Source organism: Parus major, chromosome 2 (assembly GCF_001522545.3).
Source record: "Parus major isolate Abel chromosome 2, Parus_major1.1, whole genome shotgun sequence".
Lineage (NCBI taxonomy): Eukaryota > Metazoa > Chordata > Aves > Passeriformes > Paridae > Parus > Parus major.
In genome coordinates, this window is record NC_031769.1 from 29,063,177 (window position 1) to 29,090,545 (window position 27,369).

Genomic DNA, 27,369 nt, shown 5'->3' on the forward strand with positions numbered 1-27,369 from the left:
GAATTTACAAACATCACTTAGCCTCAGGATTGGAGTTCTGGGTCTATCTCATTCCATCTGTCTTGCTTCACTGTATCTTTATTGGAGCAAAATGTGTAGCTGCCCTTTGATTATTATCACCTCACTGGGACTGCATGCTCAGTCTCTCTGTTTTAAGCAACCACAACAAAAGTTAAAGGATTGTGTACAGAAGAAGGATAAGCCCAGAACACTGGAGTATGGATTTTGTTTTGTTTTTGGTTTAGTTTTTGTGGTGGTTTGTTTTTGTGGGGTTTTGTTTGTTTGTTTGTTTTTTGGTGTTTTTGTTTTGTTTTGTTTTTTTCTATGTAAGCTATTCCAAAATGTATAGCATGAGCATTCCAGCCTGATTTGACAGCAAAGTTTCCTTTAATTTAACAAGAAATGACTGTATAAAGCAGGGGTACATTAACAACTAATAAGCTTCTTGCAATAGAAGTTAAAATGGAGAGGCAAGATGCAGATATTAACTCTTGTAATAAATTGCAAATAGACATTAAAAAAAAAGTTGCTTGTAACTCCTCTTCAGAAGTCATAGCTAACCTAACAGAGTCATAGTTGGATTGCTAAAATACAGCTCGAATTTGCTGCACTCAAACCCATCATTTTTAGTTATTTAGATTATTAATTTCAAAGTGTTTAATATATTTCTCCTCATGTTTTCCAAATGGGTGCTTTAGTCTTTCTGTCTTTGTTCTCCAAGTTGTACATATACATTTCTTAAATCTGATAAACAAAATCTGCTTGATAAAAGCTCAGTTTGCAAGTAGAGGCAGAGAGGTGCAGCTTCACCTCGTGGATGTTATGTTAATTTCACTCTTACTGGTTACAATTCTGTCTGAATGAGGCGTAGTGCTTTCTTCATGTTCTCTATTACTGAAAGAAAAAGAAATAAGAACTGTGAAAATGGATTAGAAATACATTTGTACAATTAAAAAAAAAAAGCAACCTAGTTTGATTTAGTAAATTATTCACACTGAAATTGATTTATTATCACACATTTTATTTTAGAGATCTGTATTTTGAAAATTATGTCATTGATACTAAAACAGAAAGTAAGAAATTTCATTAATCAAAATGTTTAACTCAAGGGATTTGAAAAGAATCCTTTCAACTCCCTCATTTCTCAACAGCAAGCCTGGTAATCAGATGTGATGTGTGTATTTGTGGTGAGATACTGCATTGGTGTCAAATAGATGGCATAGAGTAAGAACTGGCTCAACCTGAAAAATCACATTCCTTTCTGAAATGTGGCTGTTAGGGGTAGGGACACAACCACCTGCATTTCTTTACAGATTCCCTCCCACCACTGACTATTTACATTGTACAGTCAGATTTTTTTGAGCATAGTGACTTTCACCATTCTCCATAAAATTGCTCAGATCTTGATCCTGAGGGTTCTCACCCATGACCTTTCCATTTTTCTTGCTTGACTAGTCCCAATAAATTCAATGGGACAATGCGTGTGATTGTTTTGCCAGAACAAGTTAGACCATTATAATTTATTGCAAATGCTCTCACACGGTATTTATTCTTTACTTTGAGATCCTAATGGATTCTCCAGCACAAGTGATCAGGATGGGGGATATCTGGCTGCTTACAATGTGAAATGCAGTGTAACAGGGCAAAGGGGCACTTACGGAACATCATGTCCTGCGGTTCGTAAGTGTAAAGCCGGTTGGAGTATCTTCCCGTGATATCAGCTCTTACTGTGAGAGATGGGTCTGAAAAAGTATTTGGGTTAAACACTGCCTTCCATTCCCACAAGAGCTGAGGGTGATGTGGTGGCATCACTTTGGCAGCCCTGTTTCTGATTTCATCAGCACAGCAATTATGAGGCCATTATGCTCTGCTCCAGACAACTGCAGTTTTCTTGGAGAAATCCTCACCAAAAGCTAACTTTTATATTACACAGCTGTTTTTAAATGCTAGGTTACACATGAATTTAATTTATATTTAAAGAAAAATATCCTGTTTTACAGGTTCTGAGTTTACATCAGAAGAGGTTAATCTGACCAGATGCACACATAGCGCAGGTCATGCCTATCTATGGCAATAAATAGCACGACTTACCTAGACCCTTCAGAATGAAAATCTTCTGATTCCTAATGTTCCCAGAGTGGGAACAAGTTGTTGTGAACCTCTCTTCTCTCAGTTACCCTTCCAAGTTTTTTAATAATTTACTGATTGCTGTAACTACACTGCTCTCTGTCTGAGTGTGGGCTGAACTTTGAATGCCACCACAGAGCTAGCCACTCCAGGCTCCCTGAACAGCCAGCCAGAAGGAGCAGGCACTCTAGGGCATGATTAATTTGGCCATTCCAGGAGTCAGCTTTACAATGGAATAAATCCCTAGATGTCACTGACTATTGATTTATTCTATGGTAATGTCCACTTTATAGCCATCTACTTTCAGTCAGATATTTGACATTTTCAGTGAACTTTGTCATGTAACAGCACTAGCAAGCAGCACTGAGAGCAAAAGCCCAGATATTAACAGACTTCTAAACATCTTGCTCTCAAGTCCAAATTAGTACCCTCCAGGACATATCTGTAACCAGAGGAAGTTTACAAGAGTCAAAGCATACAACTGAGGCAGAGAGATTTTCTTTTGGCAAAATGAATCATTTTGATGTCCCCACAGGATGACAGTGGCATAATTCAGGTATAACAGCTTTGATGATGCATAAATATTTCACATACCTACAAACATGATTCGAGGCACATATTGTCCATCAGGTGACAGGTTTTTATCTGTGGTTTCATGCTGGTATAAAAATTAAGGCTAGTTGTTAAAATGTTTCTGTAAATTTTGCTGAAATAACACCACCTATGAATAACCTGGTACTAGAAGACAAAACCAAAAAGGTACTACTCGTGTGTGAATACACATGCACAAATGCCTCTACTTAAATAACTAAAATGTCAGATATATTATTGAAAACAACATGAAAAAACAGGACAGAGAAAACACAGACCATGAAATGATACCAGTAAAATAGCCCCAAACCCTTCATACCATGAGATTCAGCATAATGAAGTTATTTTGGGCCATTTCCTGTATTTCTTCATTTTCTGCGAAAGCTTTCTTCAGTGCTAGAAAAGACAGGATCACTTTGAAATCCATCTCAAACGTTGCCCTGCCATCTGTGCTTGGGACCACATTGGCCAGACTGGGCCACATTGTTCCTGTCTCTGCTGATTCACATTCCTGAGGAGACACTTAAGGGCTCTATCACTGCTTTTGGGGGCTTTTTGGCCGATGGCACTACAACCTCTGGCTATGAAAATGGAAGCTCTCTTCAGTTATTTATGAAGCCTGTTGTCTCAATGGATACCATGTCTTGGCTTGACAAAAGTGCATTATTCTCAGAAAATTCTTGTTAGTTCAATTTCAGCAGTCCTGTCCTTGCCTCCTTCTTCAGTTACCATTTCAGGAGGGCTAAACAATATTAAATTTGTTCATTGAGTCAGTAGCCAATTTGTGCCCTTTAATTTGAGTACTGCATTTGGAATAGTAGTACAGCAGCAGTGAGAATTTTTCATGTTCTTTATTGCATAGTTTCATAATGGAGCTTTTGTAAATAATGGTAATAAATTTTTCAATTTTTAGCTACATTTTCATTTACCTCTTTCTCTGAATAATTTTCACTAAGTGCAATGTAAATATATAGATAGGCTCAGTTTCTTATAAAAATATTCACAGGATTTTAACACACAAAAAATCAAAATTACCTTGGCAGTATTGACAGTCTTCCAAATGGTGAATTACCATCAGTGGCTTGTTACTTTATTAATAATAATAAAAGATGTAGTTAAGTCATTTGACATGTATTCAGATGGGTGATTTTACAAGCAGACTGAAAAAGGCAAATTGTATTTAATCTTATGTTAATGCACAGTAAAACCATGAAGACATTCTGTAAAATAGTACAGAAATTTCTGAGCAAGGGAAAAGAGCATAAACACTTCATAAAGGAAGAAATAGAGAAACAGAGTTGCTACGTCTAAATAGGCTGTCTGTAGTAAGAGATTCTAGAAAAAAGAAACAACAGACCCACCATAATTTCATTCCCAGATAGTAAATAATTAGACTAAATAGGTATTTAATGTTGCTTAGGTGTGAATTTGCCCAGGATTAAGAAAATAAAAGTAATATGTATGAACTGTAATAAAATAGATTTTATAAGATTGAGTTTAACATTAAATACTTTCCATGAAAAGTTACTTGTGTTTTAAGCTTTCTTGAACATGTATATAGTATATTATCTCTTTTCTGTAAATAGTTTGACAAAGTGTTAAAATTTTGTATTTTGGATGTTAAAACACAAATTCTGTGCATTTTCTCCCATATTTTTTAAAATTGTATTTGCTGTTCAGCAGGTCAGTAACTAATGCTTGGTCTGCTTTCAATGTCAGGAGTTAATTTCTAACCATTTTCACATAGGGTAGATGAAATTGCTTTATGTTTTACAAATAATTTGCCTTCACTTTAATAATTTGCCTTCAACAGTTCATGCTACACTATTGTGATCTACAATGACCTGTAAAAGATATTTAAATAGATATTGTTATGAATTCTCAAATATATTTGCAGCTGAATCTCAGAGAAGACTGAGTTTGAAACTTCTATTTCTATCAAGATAGTGAGAAAATATATCATGAACATATTCCAGCTAATAAAGTGTTGGGGGAAACGTCAAAGGCAGTAGATCATCATGCAAGAGTGAATGTAACAGATTTCAAGGAAGTGATCAGAAATACATGATATTAAAACACAATAGATGTAGTTAAAAAAATTATGGTATCTATTTATGACTGTAAATTAAAATGACAACACCTCTTTTGTGGCAAAGAAATGACAGCATTACATTATTGGCCCATGATGTTACTTCAGAGTCATAAGAGTCCTACAAGTCTTTTTGTTTATAGACAGAGTCTGTTTTATTTAGCTGGGTGGCGTGCAGATCAGCTCTCATGGTGTTTCTTTGTTCTGTCTCATTATTGTATACTCCAGAAAGACAGAATAACAATTTTGTTTTCATACTAATTTTTAATCTCTTACCTTTTCTTTGCCTGATAAAGCCCTTCTTCATAAGTCTGTACCCACGTAATTTCATCTCCCCACCCTAGAAATAAAATAGAAGGACTAGCTTCTGGCCAGGCAAGAAACTCATAACAAATTCGGTTTTTTATCTTTTTTCTTTACATCTATCAACTTCTGTATAGAAATAAATTTGGAGTTTTTAGTCAAAGGTTCTCTAACATTGTGGATATGCTAATTTCACATCTCCTGATAGGTATACTGAAAGGTTAAAAAAACTCAACCATACAACCTAACCCCCCCCCAAAAATCACAGCTGGTTGCATATTCAGTTCAAGTCCTTTGATAGATTTGTTAGTTATCTTTCTAAATCCTCAGAGGTCCCTAAATCAGCCCCCAAGTCCTTTGTATTTTCATATTGTCTGCTCAGTATTTCATGTAGACCCTGGGACTTAAAGAGAAGCTGGCATATAATGAGAGAAAAATAAAATATGACAGCTCAAATAAAATCAGCTTTAATATGAATGTCATTGGAATAGTCTTGGAATATAGAAATAACTCCAAAATCACTTCAATCCCTGAAGTTGCAAGCCCTTCATTTAATTAAATAATCCAGTAAAGGAATGTCTGTTAAGTAAAAATCTCTACTGAAACAAATCTTAACAAACATCAGCTGCATAGCTCATCCATAGCTGGGAATATGCAGACCTCAAAAATCAGATTGTTGACTTGGTTTTGTGCCTTCAGGTCCCAAGGACGGCAACCCTTGCGCAGCAGACCCCTGCATCCTAGGCAGTGTTGCTCCATTCATGAGAACTCTCATGGGAACTGTAGAACAATTTCTGGACCTGGACCAGGTTAAAGCTCTGTTTCTTCTGTGCTGTCTGGACAGTGCTTGGACCAGCCCAGATTTGCTGTTGGAGTTCTCACAGGACGATTGCTTGTGATGCTCCTAGGTCTGCTTTCAGTACACAGGTCTGTCTGGCTGATGCTGACCAGTGCCTTCCCAGCCCTGGAATTGGCATCCCAATAGGCCTGAAGTCAGCATTAGAAAAGTTACATCTCTTTTCTGTGACTCCTTTGTAGTTAGCTTGCTTTTGGTTTTGTTTTTTTTCCAAAACCGACATAATATAAATGATTTTGTTATCTTTTTTTTTGTCCATTTAGGCTTACTGGGAAAAAATAAATCCTGATCAAGGCAAACTGGGAAATAAATCCCAAATTGATAATAACCTTTTCCCAGGGTTTCTGTTTATAAAAAGTGTTTTGAAATTTCTCTTAGGCTAGTCCAGGTGGTCCATGATTTTGTCAAGTTGTCTCAGAGGTTCAAATGGAACCTCTGAGAGATGTGCAACTTTGCCAGGATAGGGAAAACTCAGAGGTGAGCTGTGGGATCTGCAGGCTTTGCACAGCCTGCAGAAGAGGTTAGGAAGGGAAATGAAGATTTTTTTTTTTCTTGATTAGTCCCAAAAGGAGTAGAAAGATGGGGAAGGGAAAAAGAGCTTACTAAGCTATTTTTCTGCTTGTATTTCTAAGGATTGATCAGATATAAATAAATTAAAACAGGATCTTAACTTCTAACATTATTTAACAATTTGACAAGTTGAAAAATTTGCACCACAGGGAAATGAATTACACACAGTCATGCTTTGCACTGGCCATCTGAAGAAAAGCAAAAAAAATGTCATGCAGAAAACCCCACCAGTGGTTCAAATTGTTCTGTGTAAAAAAATGAGTCTGTAGAAAATTTTTTCCATAGCAACTGATGTTATGATAGATTACAATAATAAAACATATTTCAAACAGTCTGTGAAAGAATATTTTTTCACTGATAGTCCTACATGCACATCTTGATTTGAGGGACTCAGTTTAGGTTATTTGCCTCTGTTAGATCACTGTGAGTTATATGAATTTATGCAGGTTATACGAGGCCCTCAGTTGTATCCTTAAGAATAAACTGATGAAGTCAAATGATGTGAAATTAGAACATGTATTAATTAGAACATCACTTAACACTAAAGAAAACACACCTCAGTAAGTATATATGTGCATTCTATGTATGTTTTATAAACATACATGTGTGTGCATATGTACAGATACACATTCTATACATGTACATTCAAAATAAAAATATTTGCTGGTCTATATGGAGGGGTAAGGAGGTAACTACATTTAGTGAACTTACAATACCTCTTGATAGTGTCTGAGGTGCTCTTTTTTCCTTTTTAATTGCCATTGCAAGGTTGGAAGTGATTGCAATTAGTAGGAGGGACAAGGCCAAGGTAGAATGGAGCATTATTTCCCTTCCAATGCAAGGAAACTGGAAAACAAAGAAACTTTAGAAGCTTTAGTCACATGGATTGGTCACATGGTTCAACGTAGATCAATATGTTTGTGGCATCTTAACAATCTGTACTTCAGAGACACTTTTGGTTATTTTTTGGACATGCTTGTCTTTGTAAGGAAAATGCAAACTAGAGGTGTTTAATTTTACTCTGCAATGCTACTTTCAGCAGTCAAAATTAGGCTGCAGGGTACTGCTTTCATGTGATTCTCATGAACAGTGTTGTGATACTTGATGACAACAATTTCAAGACACTGCTCCAGGCTTTTTAATTTCAGTGAAACATAACAGCACGAGGTTTTTACTTCTTTTTATGCTGGAGTTTTTTTGTCAAAAGATGTCTCATAATATGCTACTTAATTAAGTAGAAAGATTGGCAAGTATTTACTCTGAGTATAATATTCTTTAAATGTCAAATCCATCCAAAATGTTGAAATTGCAGTAATTTTTTAAGTCTCCATTAAAAATTTTCCCATTCTTCATCTTTTACACTGAATTTCAGCCCAACTCTTAGTGAATAAAACAATTCATCTGTTTCTCTCTGGTTCAGCAGATCACCAAGATCATTATAAGAAATTCAGTAACTACTGACCTTGATAAAAGTCAGAGAACAAAAGCAAGACTTGAGAAAAAGCATTACAAAGCCAAATTGCTTTTAATTGATAAGTCTACTTGCTGCCAGTACAATCACTTTTAGGCATTAAAGATCTGATATTCAGGTGGATATCAGATGGTTTCAACTGAGTTAAAAAATGTAATGCATGTAGGCCAGGAAAACACTCAGTCATCTTGCTGGAAATTCCACTTTTCAGAGGATGAGCTTTAGGAGCTATCAGGATGCCTCACTGAGAAATTACTTCAACTTAAATAAAAAACCCCAAACCAAATGAACAATAATTGCAATGACCCTTCAAGATATATATTCTATATATTAATATTTATATTTCTTTAGTAATATATTTATTAAAATATATTAATATAATAGATAAACATATTATAATTATTACTAATTTTAAAATAATTTAATTAATTTAATATTAAAATTAGATTGTTACAATTTAATCATAAATAAATCAGTAATTTAATTAATTAATTAAATTAAAGTTATAATATTTAATTAACTTATTAAATAATATATTTTAATAGTAACTTAATATACTTTAATATAATAATTAAATTATTACAATATAATACATTAAATTATATATTTATTTATTTATTTATTTATAGTGATAAAGAAAATCTCTACTTGTATTTGTAATTTATATTAGTATCATATTGCAACCCTGAGCATTTGCAAAAGAAAATGCTTCATAGTTTTTAGGACCGAGAGGTATGAAAAGTACTGTTTTAATAAATCTCTTCATATCACAGAATCACTGTTAGCAGTTAAATCTCTTGTGAACAAATTAAAACTCCATCTCTAATAACTGGCAATCTGAATTACAGAAATTCATCCTATTCAGGTGGCTGGAGAAAAAGTTGTACATTAAAATTTGCAAGAGCTAGGAAAAAAAGGAATTGTCATTTTATAGTAAGAAATAGTCTTTCATGATGCATTAAAAAAATAAATCAAAGTGTTAATCTCTTTAAATCACATGTAAAACATCTGAAGCTTAATAATTGATTATTACTCCAGTGAAAATAAAGAGGGCTTTGGAAATGCAGCTGGAGGCAGTTTAAATTTAATATTCCGTATTTTTGATGCTACATGATCCAATGTTATTTAATTGATTCAGAGGAAAAAAGGACAGCCAACACCACATATATTGCCTTCAATTCCCTGCCAGAACAAACATTTGCTAGCTAATCTCTATGCATCTATCATTTGTCTTTTTGTATAACTAGCCTTGTAAAGCATTTGTGAACCAAACCTCATTGCTTTACTAAAGGAGAGTTAAGAATGAGAAATACATGCTCACCAGCAGCGGCCAATTCTCCTGATTGAGGGTCCTTTCTCTGGAATTTGTTAACTAAAAGTCAGTGATTTAAGCACAGAACACCTGAGCTGCCCAGGTCTCTATGTAGCAACAACAGCACATTCACCTGGGAAAAAATGAGAGGAGCCTTTGAGCTGAAAACCAAAATAATGTGTTTCCACCCTCCCCCTTCCTTTTCTGCCATGCCTCCAACTTTCTCTCTTGCAAGTTCCCATGCTTGTACACTGAATCCTTGCATTTCTCTTCATCTTGGCTTGTATCAGGTGTCTTGTATGAGGAATGGAAATAAATAGTGGCTTGTTTGTGTCTGCTACTTCCCCCCTCAAACAGTTTGAGTCTGGCTTATGTCCAGTGAAAAAAGAAACCACTGATGAAAGCTGGAACTGGAGGTGCTTTTGTTCCCAGAGAATGGCAGAGTTCACTGGTGCTTGCAGATAGGAATGAACCTAATAGGAAGACACAAGGGTTACTTTGTGTAGAGAAGTGTAATTAACAAATAAGGCAAACTTTATTTTTTTTAAGAGGGAAATAAAAATATTTATTTAAAAACTATGGTTTAAACTACCTGATTATTGCTGCTGGGAGTTGTAGTCTAAAAATATCTAGTTTTTTGGACATGATGTTTGATATAATTTTACTGAACTTGAATACAAGTAAAGTCCTTTATTCATCACCTTTGCACAAAGAAGGAATGAACTGGATCACCTTTTTCCTTCTCCTTGAATAGCTTTTGCAGGGGAATTAGAAGCAATCCTTTTTTGCTTCTTCTTCTCCCTTGTATTTGTTTATATGGACTGTATGGTTACATTTCTTAGAAATATTGAATTTTTCAAAGTTATGGGAGTAATTTTGAGATATTGTGTTCTTAAGCTCTGAGGTATTGTGTTTTTCATGGCATAGGTTTATTACTGTAAGGTGTAAAGGGGCAGACATTCAATCAAATAGACTGAAATTAGTGCTGAGCCACCTGCAAGTTCCCTTTAGCAGGATCATGTTCAGCAATTTGACTCTAGTTTTGAAGGTCAGAATTTCAGCCTTTGTCAATTTCACCAGAGCGGTTGGCAGCCCTGGTCAAAAAGATGTTGGTTGAATGTTAAGGTTTAATGCTGAAAGAAAATGACTGTGATAATTTATAAAACCAAGCTGGATGCCTTCAGTATTCCTATTCAGTGACTGCTTGCTAAGTGGATCTTACCAGCTGCCTGTCCTTGATTTCTTCTGCATCCTCACATGAACGGAGTGTGAAGCCAGAGCTCCATCCCAGGCACAATCTGTGCTGCCTGGCAGTCAAACCACTGACCTGTGCAGCAGCAGTTACCAGCCAAATATTCAGTCTCTGCAATGTACAGCACACACTTCTGCTCTCACTCATTGAACTGGTGTGTGCTCCCACTCACTGAGCTCGGCCAGCTTAGTCTCCAGGGTAATGGTGGTGGAAAGTCTTTCCATTTTTCTCCTCTGCTCTAAAGATTAGTTTTGGAGATACAACTATGGGTTTACTGTGCATACATGGTTATATCTAAGTCAAAATTAGAAAATGCAATAACTATCTAAAAGTAGGGCAGAATAAGGCAGCAATAAAGTCTGTGAAAAAGGCAGACTTCTAGAGAGAAAACGATGTTTCAGTATAACTGGCACTTGGAATCCCAAGCTGCTGCTTTTGTGTGAGTCATGCAGCAGCAGATCTAGGTAAGTATTCATATGTGTAGCCTATCTATGAAAAGTGAAACTGATTTTTAAATTTTGCTTTACAGAATGCTGCACTAATGAGGTTGCTGATGAAGTTCTTACTCTGTCCAACTCTGCCTTAGCTCCTGTGTGAGCAAGGGATGAGCTCACAGCTCCTGTGACAGCTGCAATTCAGCATCATTCCTGCAACCTCTATTGGCAATTCTGCCAAAGACTTTTACTTGTGATGAGTGTGCCTCTGCAAATCAATGCACAACTAATTAGGAGATCACTAAGAGAGGTCACTGTGTGGCCTGGAGGGGGAAGATGCACCACCACAAATGCCAAAATAAATTTTACACTAAACAATATGAGAAAACTTTGCAGAACGCATATTTTCATGGGTGGGAGGTACTTCTGGTTCCTAACACAGGTATTTGGTGTGGACTGAGTCTGGACCTCAGTGCACATTCACACAGCACACAGTAACAGAGAAGAGAACTACTCTTAGGGTGCTGATCATTAGCTTTCACTGCCAAACAGTAAAAGGAATAAGTGGAAAAACCCTGCAAATATCCATTGGGCTTAGGTCTTGACTGACAGCCAAAAATCAATTTCTGGATAATTTCAATAAAGTAATTTAAGGAAATCTAGATATGACATGGTGGTTTGTTTCTATGTGTGTGTCTTTTGAAACAGTCATAATTGTGGAAATAGTTCTTACTGGTATTACAAGCTGATTCACAGCAGATGTACTTTTCTCCCCACCCCCTCCCCTAAAAGCAGAGCTCTAGGTAATGCTCCAGTGAGCAAACTACTCCAGTGTTATCTGCATGCCAGTTGTTTGCTTTTGCTTGACCATTGCACATTTTTAGCTTTGTATTCCTGTAAAGAAATTGTTACGGAACATAAGGACAATAATATTAACTGGAAAAGCATTTATTGAATTAGTTTCTACAGTGGTTTGTACTGGCTACAAAGAGTGTTCTCTGCTTCCCAGGCCAATGTCCATGTTTTCACTTCCATGCCTCCAACTTGTTCCAGTACTGCCACCTCCAATCCCTCCAAGGTTTTCTCTGCATTTTTTGGAAACAGGTCCCTCCATCCTTAAATTGCCCTGTGGTACAGCCCCTGGAAAACTTGGTTCCAGGCTTCATTGACACCTCGCTCTCCGCTGCTCTGCAGCTCCATGAGTCACTACTGTCTACTGGCTCCCACTTCTCAACAAGATTATTTTCCTGCCCTCTAGGCTTCTCGGATTTCCCAGAACTTTTTATAGATACAAAGCTTTGAAGACTGTAGGGGGAAAAAAGTAATTTATTATTTTTCATGAATTTTGCTGAGATTTACGGAATAAATGTGTTTTGGTAAATAAAAGGAAACCAGCACTAGATGTTGGCTCCTTCCTTCACTCCAAAAGTACAAACTGTGCTGGGCTGTTTATTTAATGCTGTGAGAGCCCTGGCAGGCAGGACTTGCCCTTCTACCAGCAGATCTTTCTCTCACAGTGTGGTTCTAACCATGCCAGAGGATGTCTGGGAAGCCACTCTGGCCACCCAAGCTGCTGGCACACCCCAGGGCACACACTGCCAGCCCAGAACAGGGGTACGGCACACTCCGTGCCCGTGGGTCTTCCCCAAGGCTTTGCTGGACCTGGGCTGGCATGAGGACCTGCAGAAGGTCCCTGTCCTGCTCCGTTCCAGCTCCTTCTTGCTGCGTTCTGGGCAGCTCTGGGCTGCTGTGCCTGACCATCTCAGGCATGGCAGGGAACAGGAGGGGCAGCACTGCTGGGCACAGGCACCCCTGTGCTGTGTTGGGGCACAAACACCGACAGCTCCGCACTGGCCACTCTCACACAGTGAATTAACAGCCACACACACGTCAGGGAACCACGCTGGACCCGTGGTAGCTGAGCTTTCTGGTCAGGGACACGTTTCTCTATTTTCAATATTGCTCCTTCAGCTGTGAACAAACACAGTCCTCAAAGTGTATGCCACTTGTGTATGCCACTTTACAGAGCTTAAAACCTATACAAAAGTTGTGTTTGAAGACTACCTGAATAGAGTATGATATCTTTAGAAATAATAAACTAAGAAGCCTTATTGAAATCATGAGTTGAGAAAATATCTAGAATTTATTTTGCTGTGAAAGTTACAATTTTTTTTTAATTTTTTTTTTTTTTGACACTCACCCTGTCTTGTGGAGGTGTATTTCCAAAAGCTGTTTAAATGGAATTAAAAGAGTTCCTCCATAACTCTTTGAGGAACCCAAAGTAATTTGTTATCTGACCTGACTTTATTTGAGTTTCTGGATGATGTGATGTGGTGCTTGGATTCAGTAAATGACATACTGAAGGAAATGATATGTAAGTATGACTGTAGTTGAAGGACTTTGGAGGGATTTCTCTAATGTAAATAAGATCTTTTAATATTTATAGGTATGCAATCCATTTAAGTTTATCCATGTGGTCCACATGACAAAAATTTGATCATTACCAGTGCCTCTAGTTGGCAGTGTTGCATTACTAATAGCAAATGGACAAATCTTTCTACTTCAACTTTGCTGTATTCCAGTGATAAATTCAGAGTACAGATAATTCAAACATAAAAACGTCTGCACATAAAAAATTTCACAAAGTTTGAAAAAAACAATTAAAAATCAATTTTGAAAAAAATCAGAATGCTTTTATTTATTATTATTTTTTTAATATATGTGCTCATAAAGTAATTTGAGAGGTGACAGGGGTAGAAACCCAGACCAGATTTTAAGGAAGAGGGCCAGGAAATTCAGCATGTGTTTTGGAAGGGATTGAGAGCTCAGAAATATTCAATGAAACTTTCTGACTGCCACAAGAAATGAAAAGCGGCTGCATTTCCCTGCAGTCAGAGTGTCCCAATAAAGACTTCACAAGCAAGAATGCTCTCCAGAAACACATTGGACTACTTTGCTGCAGCTGTGAGAGTGAGTCAACCAGGCCTCTCTTGAAAGAAATCCTCTTGCTGCAATGTTTTTGCAATGTTTTCCTGCAGTGACATCACTATATCTGCTTTAAAATGTAATGCCATCTAAAAAGCAAAGACACTGTGTGCTGCAAAATGAATGTTTACAGGATCTTTCAGCATTTCAGCTTTCTGTGCAGGTATTCATCTTACCATATTAAGTGATTTATTCCAGGACTCACTTCCTTGAAGGACTGACACAAGAGGGCATGAGAGCAACTCAGTATCTCTCAGCTTTTGTCTCCCGTTATACTCTCTGTTCTTTGGCCAAACCTTGATCCTGCAAGTTTCTGAGTCCTTGGTCCCATTCCAGCACAGCAGTCGATACACATTGAACTTTAGGCACATTAGCAACCCCACTGATGTCCATAGGGCCACTCATATGCTTAAAGTTAGGCGTGTTCTTGAGTGTCTCTGCTGGATCAGAGAGTATGGGACTGAGGTCTCTGGCAAGTGTCCAGGCAGACTTATCCTGAAGCCTCCAGACAAGCCTCTCTTCTGATGTGGAGCTGTCATGGTGCAGTAATGTTTATCTCCAGCAGCCACTTGCTAAAAATGGGCTCTGGTAGATCATTCCTCCCTGACTGAGCAGACCATGCTGCTTTAGCCATAAAAAGGCTTCAGCTTTGGCCATCTCAATGCAGAACTGCTCACCTGAGCAGCTTGTAGAGCTGCAGCCTGAGGTGCCTGCATTAACCCCTTTGGTGGTGCTCAGCCTTTCCCCTAAAGCTGAGCGCATTCACTGCAATCCAGACAGATATTTTTTATATTCAGTGTTATATATTTATTTTTATATTTATTTTTATGTTTATTTTTATATTTATTAACATATTTAGTGTATTCAGAAAACTTGAATAATAATATTTATAAAACCCAAAGCAAACAAAAACTTTACGGCTTGCTATGGCCTCCTGATTCTACAATTCTTGTCTCAGAAGCAAGATGAAATTAGCATTACCTAACTGGAAACAATTTCACTTTGAGTGGCAAAGGTGGAGATGGCAACCATGTAAAAATACATGGGAGTGTCTTGAAGTGCTAACAGGTATCCCAGGTCTTGTTTCTCTTTTTTTTTTCCATGGGCATTAAAAACTGGTAATTATCACAGTATGGTTTCCACTGAGTAACAGTTTGCTTTTACTGTGAAATATATTTTTAGCCTGGCCGAGCATAACCTTTTGCTATTTTGTTGTTACATTTATGGCTCACATAATTGATGCAGAAAAAATTTTAGCTTCAGATCATCTTCTAGCTACAGTATTTTCTTGCTGTTGCTTTTTTAAAGCCAAGGAATAATAGAAGACAGACAGAAACATAGGACTGAGTCATCAAGTGCTGCCCTCCACTCCTGGAGGCAGCCACATCATAATATCCTGCTTATATATGCCTTAAAATGACTTAGGAATTTTACCGTTCTTCTTTCTCAAGCCTGCTTTTGAAACTCATTCCTTTGGAGAAACTCTGATTTAACTAGCCTGAACTTACACTTGGCAACTTCTGATCAAGGCTTATTTTGCCTGCATTGCCCCAAAAGCTGCTTCTTTCTGTCACTCTTGCTCTCAAGTATATCTTCAGGGAAATCATATCTCAGCTTAATCTTTTTTCTTTTGGATGAAACCAAGCGAGGATTTTGAGTTTCTTCATTTACCGTGTCTTGTTGCCCTTTTCTGCACCTATTCTAGCAGGAGTTCAGAATTCCTGAACAGAGGTGTACCATTATGTTACAGATACGGTCCTCTGTGGGACTGTGCCACTGCTGTCTCTCTGAAAATACGTTGTCCTACTTCTCCTCGAGTCACATTTGCCTCTCTTACAGACTTTTTATATACTAGTTACTAATGATCGATCTTAATGTGATATATCCTACGACCAATGATCATTACACTCACATCTTTTTTCTTCCAGAGTTTTTTCCAGTTGTTAAGGCTCAAATTTTGAGCAGAAATATCTGCCACTAGCCTCTGTGAAAAGAATTTTCTGTATGAGTACCTTTTCTCTCTGATACAATCATTACAAGATGTGGATAAGCTGGCCTTAAGGCCAGTGGGGAAAACTGGAATATCTTGTATTTTTCCTCTACAGGAGTATTCACTCAGGCTATGCCTAGCCTAAAGCAGTTGGTCTCCCTAAAGCCACTACTTTAGGCAATGGAGAGGAAGAGATGACTGCAAACATATGGATTAAGTCTAGTCTAAATTACCATCTGGAGAAGCCAGATGGGATCTGGATGGGAGGTACCAGATAAAGACACCCTAAGAGGTTGGCTCCCATCAGCTGATGTTAGTTTCTTTAGATATCTTTACAGTACCATCTTTGGAAGATCTTGTTATATCTGCATTCTTCTTTAGCACGTACATCAAAATAAATAATGTTAGATCTCAAAAGTGCCCCAAACCCAAAACCTACTTAACAGATTTTAAGCCCAAGGATCTAGATATCTGAAACACAAAATTCTGTGTTACCAATACTGAAGCTAACCTTAGTGAATCCATTATGTGCCCTAGCCATCACCACACACCTGTTTAACCGATATCCTCCTGATGATCATTTCCAAGGCCTGCATAATAGCTTCCAGCTGACTACATTCCCACACATTACATATGCTTTTTTTTCAGAATAAAGGATAACCTTTTGCTTGAATTAGTGAGGTGTCTCAGTAGACTGGTGTAATCTGATGAATCCTTTGTTTTTTATGGTAGTGATGCTGCACAAAGGATGATGTTAGAGATACCAGTGACTTAATAGTTTTCCCTTGATTGGATGAAAAATATATGCAACAATAATTTGTTGCATGTACATGTAAAATATTGTAACTGGTATTTGGCTGAAAGAATTTGGTGCAATGTGTCAGGAAGTGTGGTTTGTGGTGTGGTGTGGGTTGCAACAACCCTGAGGTTCTGCTCAGCTTCTACCACCTTGCATTTCCATGATAAAAGGGAAATTAGTGAACTTTTGGAAACCTGTTGAAAAGAATGTCTGTTGTTTCTCACAAGAGCACAAACTAGAACTAAGGCTGAGCAAGGTCTGCAGTGTAGGCTACTGCAGAGGTAATGGGCAGAGCCCACCATCAGTGGGACCTGGACTGTGTGAGGGAATGCTAGTGGCTTACAAATACTTTCCCCTTCTCTTGCATCTAGATTTAATTCTAGTTTAGCTTGCCAGTAGCCATAAATTCCACGAGAGTGCTATATGGATGCCACAGCACAACTGACCATGCTTTTTTATTCCAGGTGAGATGAGAACCCCTGTTCCAATATGAGCATGATGCAAATGTCATGGGGATTTTACCTGTGGCAAACTCACTGTCATTAGGTTCCTTCTAATAAAGAAGTCTAAAATAGGTTTGTAGAGATCTCATGATTCTGTATTTCCACTGATAATGAGGCACTTGATGGAGGTTGACCAGCTCAGACATGGGAGTGTGCACTGTAGACATCTGTATTGAAGCTGTGCAGGGAAATCTATTCCATATGTTTCTGTTGTGGAGGACAGAGGGAGAGCAGGGTGGAGGAGCCTCTGAAGCAACCAACTACCAGGATGAACCTATCCCCAAGAACAGCAAGCTGACCCTAGGATCCTACTGAAGGGAGCTCTCTTAGATTGACAATATCCACCAAATTAAAAAGGAAGCAAAGGCAACAGTCGTGACAGCAACAGCAAAAATCAGCTAGAGCCTGTACTACACCAAACATGTTTCACAGGGACAACATTAGCTACAGTTCTGAGATTGCATTTGGGTAACAGGATGATGCTCTAAAACTTAGCAATTTCTTGTCTGTTTATCTTCCTCTCATCCTTATAAAACTCTCTTTTTGGCTGTGAGGTCATGGTATTTTGACTTTTTCCAAGGCAGGCTTTTTAAAATGGACAAATCGATGTTTTCTTCAATTATTTAAAGAAAAACGTGTTTCCTGTTTCCTAACTTATTCAAAATTTGTTAGTGGTGTTTAAATTCAGGAACATCCAATTTGGAAATGGCCTTGGGATGTCTTTAGTCCAATCTCCTGCTCAGGGAAGATTTAACACTGAATTCAGATCACATTGTTCAGGACTTTGTCCGGTTGGGTCTTGAAAACTCTCCAGGAAAGGGTTTCCATTACTTCTCTCAGTAACCTAATTAAATGTTTAATTATCTTCAGAGATTCTTTTTCTTTTGTCCTTGAATCAAGATAGGTCCTTCCCTGTTCCAGTTTACATTTTCTTCCCACAATTAAAATCTTGCCTGCTTCTTCCAACCACTCAACAATTTCTGTTAGGTCTTTCCTAACACATCTTTCACCCAGGCTAATCAAGCCCAAATCCTTTTGGTTTTCCTCATGGGTCAGCTGCTCCAGCTCCTGACTCTCAGCAGAATTTGTCTAGATACATGTGACAAGGTTTATCTTCATCTTTCATGTAGCTGGTGGTGCAAAACTGGATTCAGGTTTACATATGTTGTCTAATAAATGCCATGCAAAGGAAATAACCAGTAGCAGGATTCTTATTAATTCAGTCCGGGATGCTGTTGGCCTTTTCTCCTGCCAGGGCACACTGCTGGCTCATGCAGAGCACATTGCCAAGCAAGACCCATCTTTTTCATCAGAGCTGCTTTAAAGCTGCTCAGCCTCTGGACTACCCCACTGTAGTGTGTTAGCTCATCCCAGGTCCAGCAGTTTGCATTTTTTTGTTTTTGAATTTCACGAAACTCCAGAAATATAACCACATTAAATTAGACTCAGAATAAAGCATATCTAGTTTCTCACCCCACTCAAACAACCAGCAGAAACTCTCAGAGTGGAAAAGCAGAAATGGTTAGAATAGGACAACCACAGAATAAAACTATGCAATTAAAACCAGGCAGGGACCTAGAGGCAATCTCTCAGTTTGATTTAGTAGTTCACAATTAAAGATTTAAACCTCAAGCTGGCAACATTACATCCACAAACATTCTCTTTTCACAACCATGCCCTAAAGGTATGAAAAGTTCTTGGGTATGAGATGAACCAAGCTGTTCTTCTGTTCTGTCCATGGCATAATCTGCAGGCAACTCTTAAAATTATCTGTGATATTCTCATGTCTCACATATGGAAAAGGAATTGGTGAATGAATAAATAAATCACTATCTCACTGTATATATATATATATATATCTCAGAATTTATCCCAGAGGTGAATCTCAAAAGCATTTTTAACATGACAAAGAACAGAATAACCTGGAAAAAATCACCTCAGCAGGCATAATTGAAACTAGTAAACTAAAGGTACTGAGAGAAATGCAGTTGCAAATGTATAAATGTAGGTGCTATAAAGAAACAAAAGGAATTTTATGTAAAATTAATCATCTCAGACTACCTCAAGTACCCAGCTGGCCTGTTTTTGCAGCTATATTGGTCTCCCATGGCATTTTTTCATCCAGTCCATTACTGTTTGGTTCTACATTTTGCTTTTTACGAAAATACTGCACAAAGTGTCTTTGGTGAGCCTTGTGTTTGAATTTTATTTATTTATCTGTGAAATAGGGACAATAATGTAACTTGATCTATTTCTTAATCATTACACACAACAATTAATGAGTATTTTTAAAATTACTGAGAAATTACATAAAGGAAAAATAAACGGGAACATTTGGACAAAGCTATTGCATGAGGTAAACAGCAGAAGAAATAGTAGAAGGTCTTGAAAAGAAAAAAAAATATCAAATACCCCAGCGAAATTTCAGACTGCTTCACTTTTGGGGTGCCAATACACTGCTGATAAACTGATTGTCACAGAGACCCCTAAATAATTCAGAAAACAAACTCACAGTATCTAAATACAGTGTTGAAATAGCACAACTGCTCTATGATGAGCAGCTGAGGGAGCAGCTGAGGGAGCCAGGGCTGCTTAGCCTGGAGGAAAAGATGCTTAGGGGGACCTTATTGCTCTCTACACCACCTGAAAGGATGCTGTAGCCAGGTGGGGGTCGTTCTCTTCTCCCAGGTGACCAGTGACAGGACGAGAGGATACAGCCTCAAGCTGCACCAGGGCCAGTATAGGCTGGATATGAGAAACAAATTCTTCACAGAAAAAGTGGTTCAGCACTGGAATGGGCTGCCCAGGGATGTGGTTGAGTCACTATCCCTGGAGGTACTTAAAAAAAGACTTGATGAGGCACTCAGTGCCATGGTTTAGCTGGTAAGGTGATGTTAGGTCACAGGCTGGACTCAAAAGATCTCAAAGATCTTTTACAACCTGGTTTATACTGTGATTCTGTAATGTCTCTATTCAGGAGGCATGAATAATATTTCCTCCCCAGGCACAGTAATTAATTCTAAAAATGATGGTTTAGCTTAACTTGACTCAGGTTATTCAAGCCATCTCTCCAGGCCTATCCAAAATGCACACAAGAGAAGTCTGGAATGCAAAAAGGTTCCAAGTGTTCTTTATGCTTTCCCAGCTGTCACATTATTTTATGCACAACACTTCCAACTCTGAAATGCCTGCAATACCACAACACCAAAACACAGCACCAGCTTCCTGTTCCCCAGTCTCTACCCATGTCCTCTTTCTCTCAGTATGAGTTTCATCCTGCACCAGAGAGGTCACCTGTGCTGTGGAGGAGGCCCTGAGGTGGTGATTGATGAAGTACATGTAGTACTGGCATGTTCACCATCACATGACACCGTAGGAATAACCCAGGCCAGGAGAAGCGGGTGGGTTGAGGGAAGCACAGGTGGTGCAGTCAATTGCACAACAGGCGAAGATCAGGCTCTGCATTTCCTTTGTGTCAGGACCAGAAGAGAGAATATTTTCTTTTCTTTTATTATTATTTTTCTTTTCTTTTCTTTTCTTTTTTATTTATTCTCAATCTGAAAGGATTACTTCATAGACCAATATCTTTTATAGCTGCGAATGTAGACACGTAAACCCCTTCCGTGATAATTATCACTGAAGAAAGGTATCAGCCTCCTCTGCTTACTGTTCTTATATAATTTGCATCAGTGAAGAAATGATTGAGAAAGTCACTTTCAAAATTAATTTTATTCCTGCATCTTCTCTATGAAGATCTTAAAAATGTCTGAACATCTTGATAATGCTTCATTTTTTCTACGCTAAAAGTAAAGCTCTAAGGTAGGTTACTTGTGACCAACTTTTATGAATTAAAAAAAAGCAAACCAAAAATGTAGATTTCTTGTAATCCCTTATTTCATTCACTTGCCTAATTTATTTCATGGTCTTTTATCATATTTACCATTTGCTTTGCATGCTTCTTATCCCTGACCTCTGGAAATACTTCTTCAGTCTCTGTCCTTGTGATTTTGGCATTTTGCTTTCCAAGGAATTTATTAAGTCTTTCAATATTCAATGTCACATTTTACCAACTAATCAATATTTTCTATTTTCTGTGGGCATATCTTCTGTTGTGTAATATTGGCTTAAAAAATTTCCCCCATGTTTGTCCTAGCTATCCTTTCTGTGACTCTGTGGTATTTTTGTGGATAATTTTTTGGTTATTCTCATGATGAGCCTCAGGAACTGTATTTTCCATTACTTTTGAAAGATCACTTTCATAAATAATTTTGGAAATACCCATTTATATGTTATGGTGTCACAGTATTTTTGGTGTGTTCATGCCCCTGGGAAATGCACTGTAATACATTAATAATATGTGTGTCATGATGATAACATCTATCTGTTCTAGTTATAATTTTGTTTCACACTCAGTGTTACAACCATCAGAGCTTTCGCTGAACAGTTCTGACACAGAGATGTAAACTGCATGGGAGTTTTTATGGCACATTACGTTGTAGTTCAGTTTCAGGGAAACTCCTGGAAAGCTGAAAAAACAGCAGTAATATTTTCATTATTACTGTTTACTATAATAGATGAAATGTAATTGTAGATTTCCATGTGAAATGTTTAATTAATTGAATTTGTCCCTCATCATGAGAAAACTTCATCCTGAATCATTGCTTTGTGAGCAATGGCTGTGATAAAAACAATTTTCTAAATACAAGCTGCATAAAAAGGTGTGTTTCTAGTATACAATGCAGGTAAGGAACAGTATTAGAAGACAAAGAAAAGAAATCTCTTGAATTAATGAGATGGAGATAAACTGGCAAAGTATTTTTCAGAAATCTCTGGAAAAGAGTGCTGCCTGGAAGTTCTGTGTGCAGTCAGTTTTGCCTCACCCCAGAGAGAAGTACAGTTCCTACTACAAAAATTTAACTTCTTTGAAGTTTTTTATAGCTAGCTTTGCTTCATTCTTCATTGGTTCAGAGAGCAGGATGTGCAAGAGAAGTCTTAAAAACCACTACCTATATCAACCAAACTTCATTTACCGCAAGGTGCCCTAGTTTTTCTTTTTTAGTGACAAATCAAGTATAGGTATGTCTAAAAATGTCTACACAGGCTTTCTTTTTCAGAACTATGGCACTATTGTGAAGAAAAAAGCATTTTTGATAGCTCTAGAAAAATTCTTATTACAAGAGAAGGACTATTACTTTAATTTTTAATAAAAAGGATTTAAAGTTTGAGTTGATTTGTTAATGCCATTGTTTAGCATCAGTTCTCCCACATCCTTTCACAGGTGGAGATCCCAGATACTGCTGTCGGTTTAGGTCACTGCATGAACCAATGAGCAATTTTAAGGGAACCTGCGGAAGGAGGTTGCACCTGCTCCTGGGGGGCAGATTTCAGCTTCACAGAAACACCTGATATTTAGGCAGGGTGAGAAAGAGACAATGAAGAGTTCTGCTTGTGGGATTATTTGGCTAATGTGAAGTCCACAGTGGATCTACAGAGAATATACATTTGACTAAGCAGGAGAGCCTTTGTTCATGGATTCCCTCAGTTCTGTTAGAGACTATAGGCAGGAAAAGGAGCCTTCCTTCCTTTGTAGCCACCTCACCAGCAAGCTCTGCAGTCAGGCTGTGTTATCCTAGTTTTTCAGGAGGTTATTTCAATTAATGAGCTAACAGAGGTTAAGTAATACGAATCCATGTCTACCTGGCAGGTTTGGTTTATATGGTGTGCCTCAGCAAGATTTCTCAGCTCTGCCACACTGGTATCTCAGGTTTCTAATATGATGCATGCCTTCCAGCCCCTTCTGACTCCAAGAATGAGCTTTTTAGATTGAAAGGGAAGAAACTGAAAAAGTAAAAGTACATGAACATCTACATGTATGTAGATGTACATACATCTACAAGTCCTGCTGCTTACGTTTTCTTTAAGTTCTTGGCTAAATCACAGAAAACAACAAACTCAGCCTAAATTCTTCTTTGTCCTTGAGACTTCACTGAATTTAGAAGGCACTGCCTTTGGCCATGAAGAAATCACATCTATTAATCCTCCCTTGTCTCTGCTGGGAACATTGGCACAGTGTAACTGCAGATCCATGGAGCTCTAGCCAAAGTGATACGTATCAAATGAAAATAAACTATCCAGTACAGGGATGTCCTTACGAAGATTTCCATCCTCTCATTGGTAGCCTGTGTATCTGAAGTATTTCTCACAATGAAATGCTCTTTTATAGGCAGTCTGGTTTTCCTTGCCTTCTGAGGCTTTACATGTATAAAAAATTTCAATAATTATGAAGTTTGCCTCTCGACGAGTAATGTGACCCAAGCAGCTGCCCTTTAAGTATGAAGTTGTGATTGAAAAGGCATCTTCTTGAAACAAGTAATTGAAACTATATGGCCTCATTCTTGACATTTATAGTAGCATACTGGATCTTTATAGGAAACATGAAGGGATGACAGGAAACATTTTCACATGTGGTCACAGAACTCTGAAGGCATTTAGAGAAAAAGAGTTCATAGAGTTCTCACATATGGAAAACAAACATTTTTTCACATACTTCTCTACGCGCAGAAAGTATAATCATCCTGTGTCTTTTTTAAGACATGTGGCAGTATTCAGAAAACATAACACTATGGTGTTGAATAAATGTAGAAATTTCCATTGTATACTGGGATGTTACCTGTACAACCCATTCAGTCTCAAGATCTGTGTCCTAAGCTCAGAAACTTAATTTACCTTGAAAAGTTACAGAGACCTTGTGCCAGTCAGTAATTCCATGTCAGTTTGCATGGAGAGCTGTTTCCCCTCACATGAAAGAAAGGATTGTTAGAGGAGTGCAAAAAAAGGATAAAGATGGAGGGAGTAAGACATAAAAGATGAAAGATGCAAGAGGTCCAGACAGTTTATTATTAAAAGGAAGAATGCCACTGTATAATTTGTTTACGATGTATAACAACACAGGGTAGAGTGAGTTTTGTTTTGTGACAGAGTTATTTGAGCTTCTGTGTGCACCTTGTCTACATAATGCTATGGGCTTGTGCAGTTGGAACAGAACAATTTATGCAGGTCATAGCTTCATAAAGGGACAGTGCAGCTGGCATTAACTACAGTCACTTCTGACCTTCCAAAGTGATTGCCAGCTAGCCAGTTCTAACTGGGTTTACTGTGGTCAAGGTGTGAGGCTTTAACTCCTGTCTTACCTACTACTCAGCTAAGTGGATTTATAAACACAACTCAGAGATTCTGAGTGTGATAAAAATGTTGAGGATCTATCTGCCTGTCCTGCTTTCTGTGGGTATAATGTCTTCAGATGCTGCAGATCACCAGAGCTTCCCAACCCTCAGCTCTGTTCATGAACCCTGTCATTAAATGGAAATCTCAGCAAATGTGTTTGGCCAATATGCATCAGTAGTTAGCAAAACAAATAGGATGCTTGAATGTAGTAATTTATAGCTATGGAATAACAGAGAAAGTGTTATGGACTCAAATAACATGAATTCATGTGCTGACATGCAGTTAATCTCTTCTCAAGGCTTGAAGACATTGCTAATTAAAGCATATTTGGAGGGGAGGGAAAAAAAAGAAAGAAACTATTACTCCAGATTTTAGTAATGCTAAACACAAGGCTGAAAGCTGTTCTTTAGGGGATGGCCAGATAGTGTGAAATACATGCGACTCTTTAGAAGAGTTGAAAGAAAAGAAGTGAAAACTAATGACATTAATGCATTTTTTGAGATGACTTCTTTGTGCTTTAGTTTACATCTCATTAACCTTTTGTGGCTGGCAGACTGAGAAGAGATTTGTGTATGAAACATCTTGAGTAAAGGAACTCATGTTTTAGCTGCAGCTTTGAGACAGCCATGCAGTGCAACTGTGAGCCAGTACCAACAGAAAAATGCTCAGTTGTGGTGGGTTGACCATGGCCAGCAGCCAGACACCCTCCCACTCACTGCTGCTCACTCACTTCCTCTTCTCAACAGTACAGGGGGAGAAAACAGAATTAAAAAACTTGTTAGTTAAGATAAAGATGGGTATACCACTTCCAGCTAACATCCAGCTAACACCCTGAGCAAAATAGATCTTACTGGGAAAAAATGAATTTATTTCCAAAAAAAATATATTTATATAATAAAGAGCAAAAACAAAAAATAAAGCAATATTTTCCCCCTTACTTTCCAATTTTTCCCAGACTTACTTGACTCCTTAATTTCTACCTCCTATACCTTCTCTTCTCCCCAAGCAGTGAAGGAAGGATGGACGATGGGAATTATGTGGACAGTCCTGAAGAATTCCTCTCTGCTGCTCCCTTTTCTGCTGCTTCTTACTCCTCACAATTTTCTCATTGTTCCAGCACTGGTCCTTTCTGTGGGCTGCAGTCCTTCAGTTAAATCAGTTTTTGCATAATCTGTCCCCAGACTGCTGTACCTTCAGAAACTACCCTCTGACTTTGTAATTGGGTGCTCCATGGTCTGCAGTGTGGATACCAAATGAAACAATCCAGCTGGTAATCCTAACTTTCTGAATAAGGGCATGTCTAAATGCACAAAGATGATTGTCACCACTGTACCTGTCTGAACACATTCAGGAAACCAGGAGTTTAATATTGCTGCAGGTGTGTTTCACTCATTGAAGATGGGTCAGTTTTGTGTATGTGGTGCCTTCCATTGAAGAAGAAAATTACAGAGAAGCTCAGCAAGGTGATCCTCCAGTATTTCAACGTTTTTCACAAAACTGAATGCACAAACAAGGGAAGAATGATGAAGGGGAATTCTTCAGGCTGTTGTGGATGACCATATGTGGTCCTAGTATATGTGTAGCTGCCCAAGGAACAGCTGATGCTTTCTCCTTCTGCTCAAATTTGTAGTATTTGTTTGAAATCCAGCAATCCTGACATCGTATTTTAAGTCTCTCTGAGTTTTTTTGGGCTCCATATCATATGATTTCTACACTTCTGTAATCAACTCGTGTGCGACGTCAAAAAAACCAATAGAGAGAGGAGTTACTTGCTGGGACAATGAGAAAAGTAGGAGAATTGGCTAAGCTTGCTTCCTCTGGGACCATTTGTCCCCTACTTCTGGTAGGCATCCAGCTTTCCAGGCGGGCCAGCTCTCTGATCAGATCACTGTATTACTTTCCTGAACCCACCTCTACTTCCTGTCATTTCTTGTATTTGTTTTCCAGTAAAAAAAAATAAAGAGGTGAAATTAAAAATTTGGGGGATGGGTGAGATGAAATATATTGATTTCTAGCCTGCTCCACCAAAAAAGAAAAGCACATAAATGAAAACAAGGGGTCCCAGCACAATTTCTCTGTTGTAAAAAGAATTTTTTCATTAAAAAGCAATTTTTTATTTAAAAAGTGATTTCACTGAAAAAAAGAAGAAAAAGAATTTGTAATTGTACTTTTGTTGACTCAGACCTTCTGAAGCCAGCTGGGAGCTTTCCCTCTGATTTCACTGATTTGGATGGGGTCCCTCATGAACTAAGGATGTGTTGTTGAATTGGCATTTGTTAAAGAGAAGCCAGAACTTTCAGAAACTTTTCCTCAGACTTGTTATCCTCCACTCAGTTTTTTTCTACATTTGTCTCAGGAATGTATGTATGACATTAAATGGGACAAGGGAGAGATGAGAATGAGTTTACATTTCCCTTTTCCAGAACTTGCATGGAAACTTCAGTCATTGTCTGTTATTTTAATGTATAGCAGGCTCATGTTGCTTTCAAGATGGAAGCAGCGATTTTCATTATTCTATAGGAAGCGTATTCACGGCAAGATCCTTTGAACATTTTCCATTCCAGACTAACAGGGAATAGGAAAAAGCCATGGGATACCACTAGAAAATCAGATTTCATACCATTTTAAAAAGAAGTCTATCTTCTTTTTAATCAGTTTCCTGAGAGCCTGCTGAGGACCCCTCCTGACATTTTGTCATCTTGTCAAAAATAAATTTTCTTTTGCCTTTGCTCTGATGGGGTGGGGCCATTTTTACAGATGGCTTGGTAACATGAGTAAGAGCCAAAAATAAGGGATAATTATTCATAAGTGACATTTCCCATTTCTGTGGGATTTCTTGAACAGGACAGATATTCTAATGTTC

At 37.9% G+C, this 27,369-nt stretch overlaps 1 protein-coding gene across 1 annotated transcript in view; it reads right to left on the bottom strand.

The window, feature by feature from the left end:
• Positions 1 to 363: 363 nt before the first annotated feature.
• The window catches only part of AGR3 (anterior gradient 3, protein disulphide isomerase family member), a 144,691-nt gene continuing 117,685 nt past the window's right edge, over positions 364 to 27,369 (bottom strand). The window contains exons 3-10 of the mRNA XM_033511872.1: positions 9,329 to 9,452; positions 7,253 to 7,382; positions 5,084 to 5,147; positions 3,754 to 3,806; positions 3,038 to 3,114; positions 2,722 to 2,785; positions 1,659 to 1,742; positions 364 to 894 (exon numbers count right to left, since the gene is read on the bottom strand). Of these exons, the coding sequence (XP_033367763.1) occupies positions 845 to 894; positions 1,659 to 1,742; positions 2,722 to 2,785; positions 3,038 to 3,114; positions 3,754 to 3,806; positions 5,084 to 5,147; positions 7,253 to 7,358 (498 nt within the window). The 5' untranslated portion in view covers positions 7,359 to 7,382; positions 9,329 to 9,452 and the 3' untranslated portion in view covers positions 364 to 844. The remainder of the gene's footprint in view (positions 895 to 1,658; positions 1,743 to 2,721; positions 2,786 to 3,037; positions 3,115 to 3,753; positions 3,807 to 5,083; positions 5,148 to 7,252; positions 7,383 to 9,328; positions 9,453 to 27,369) is intronic.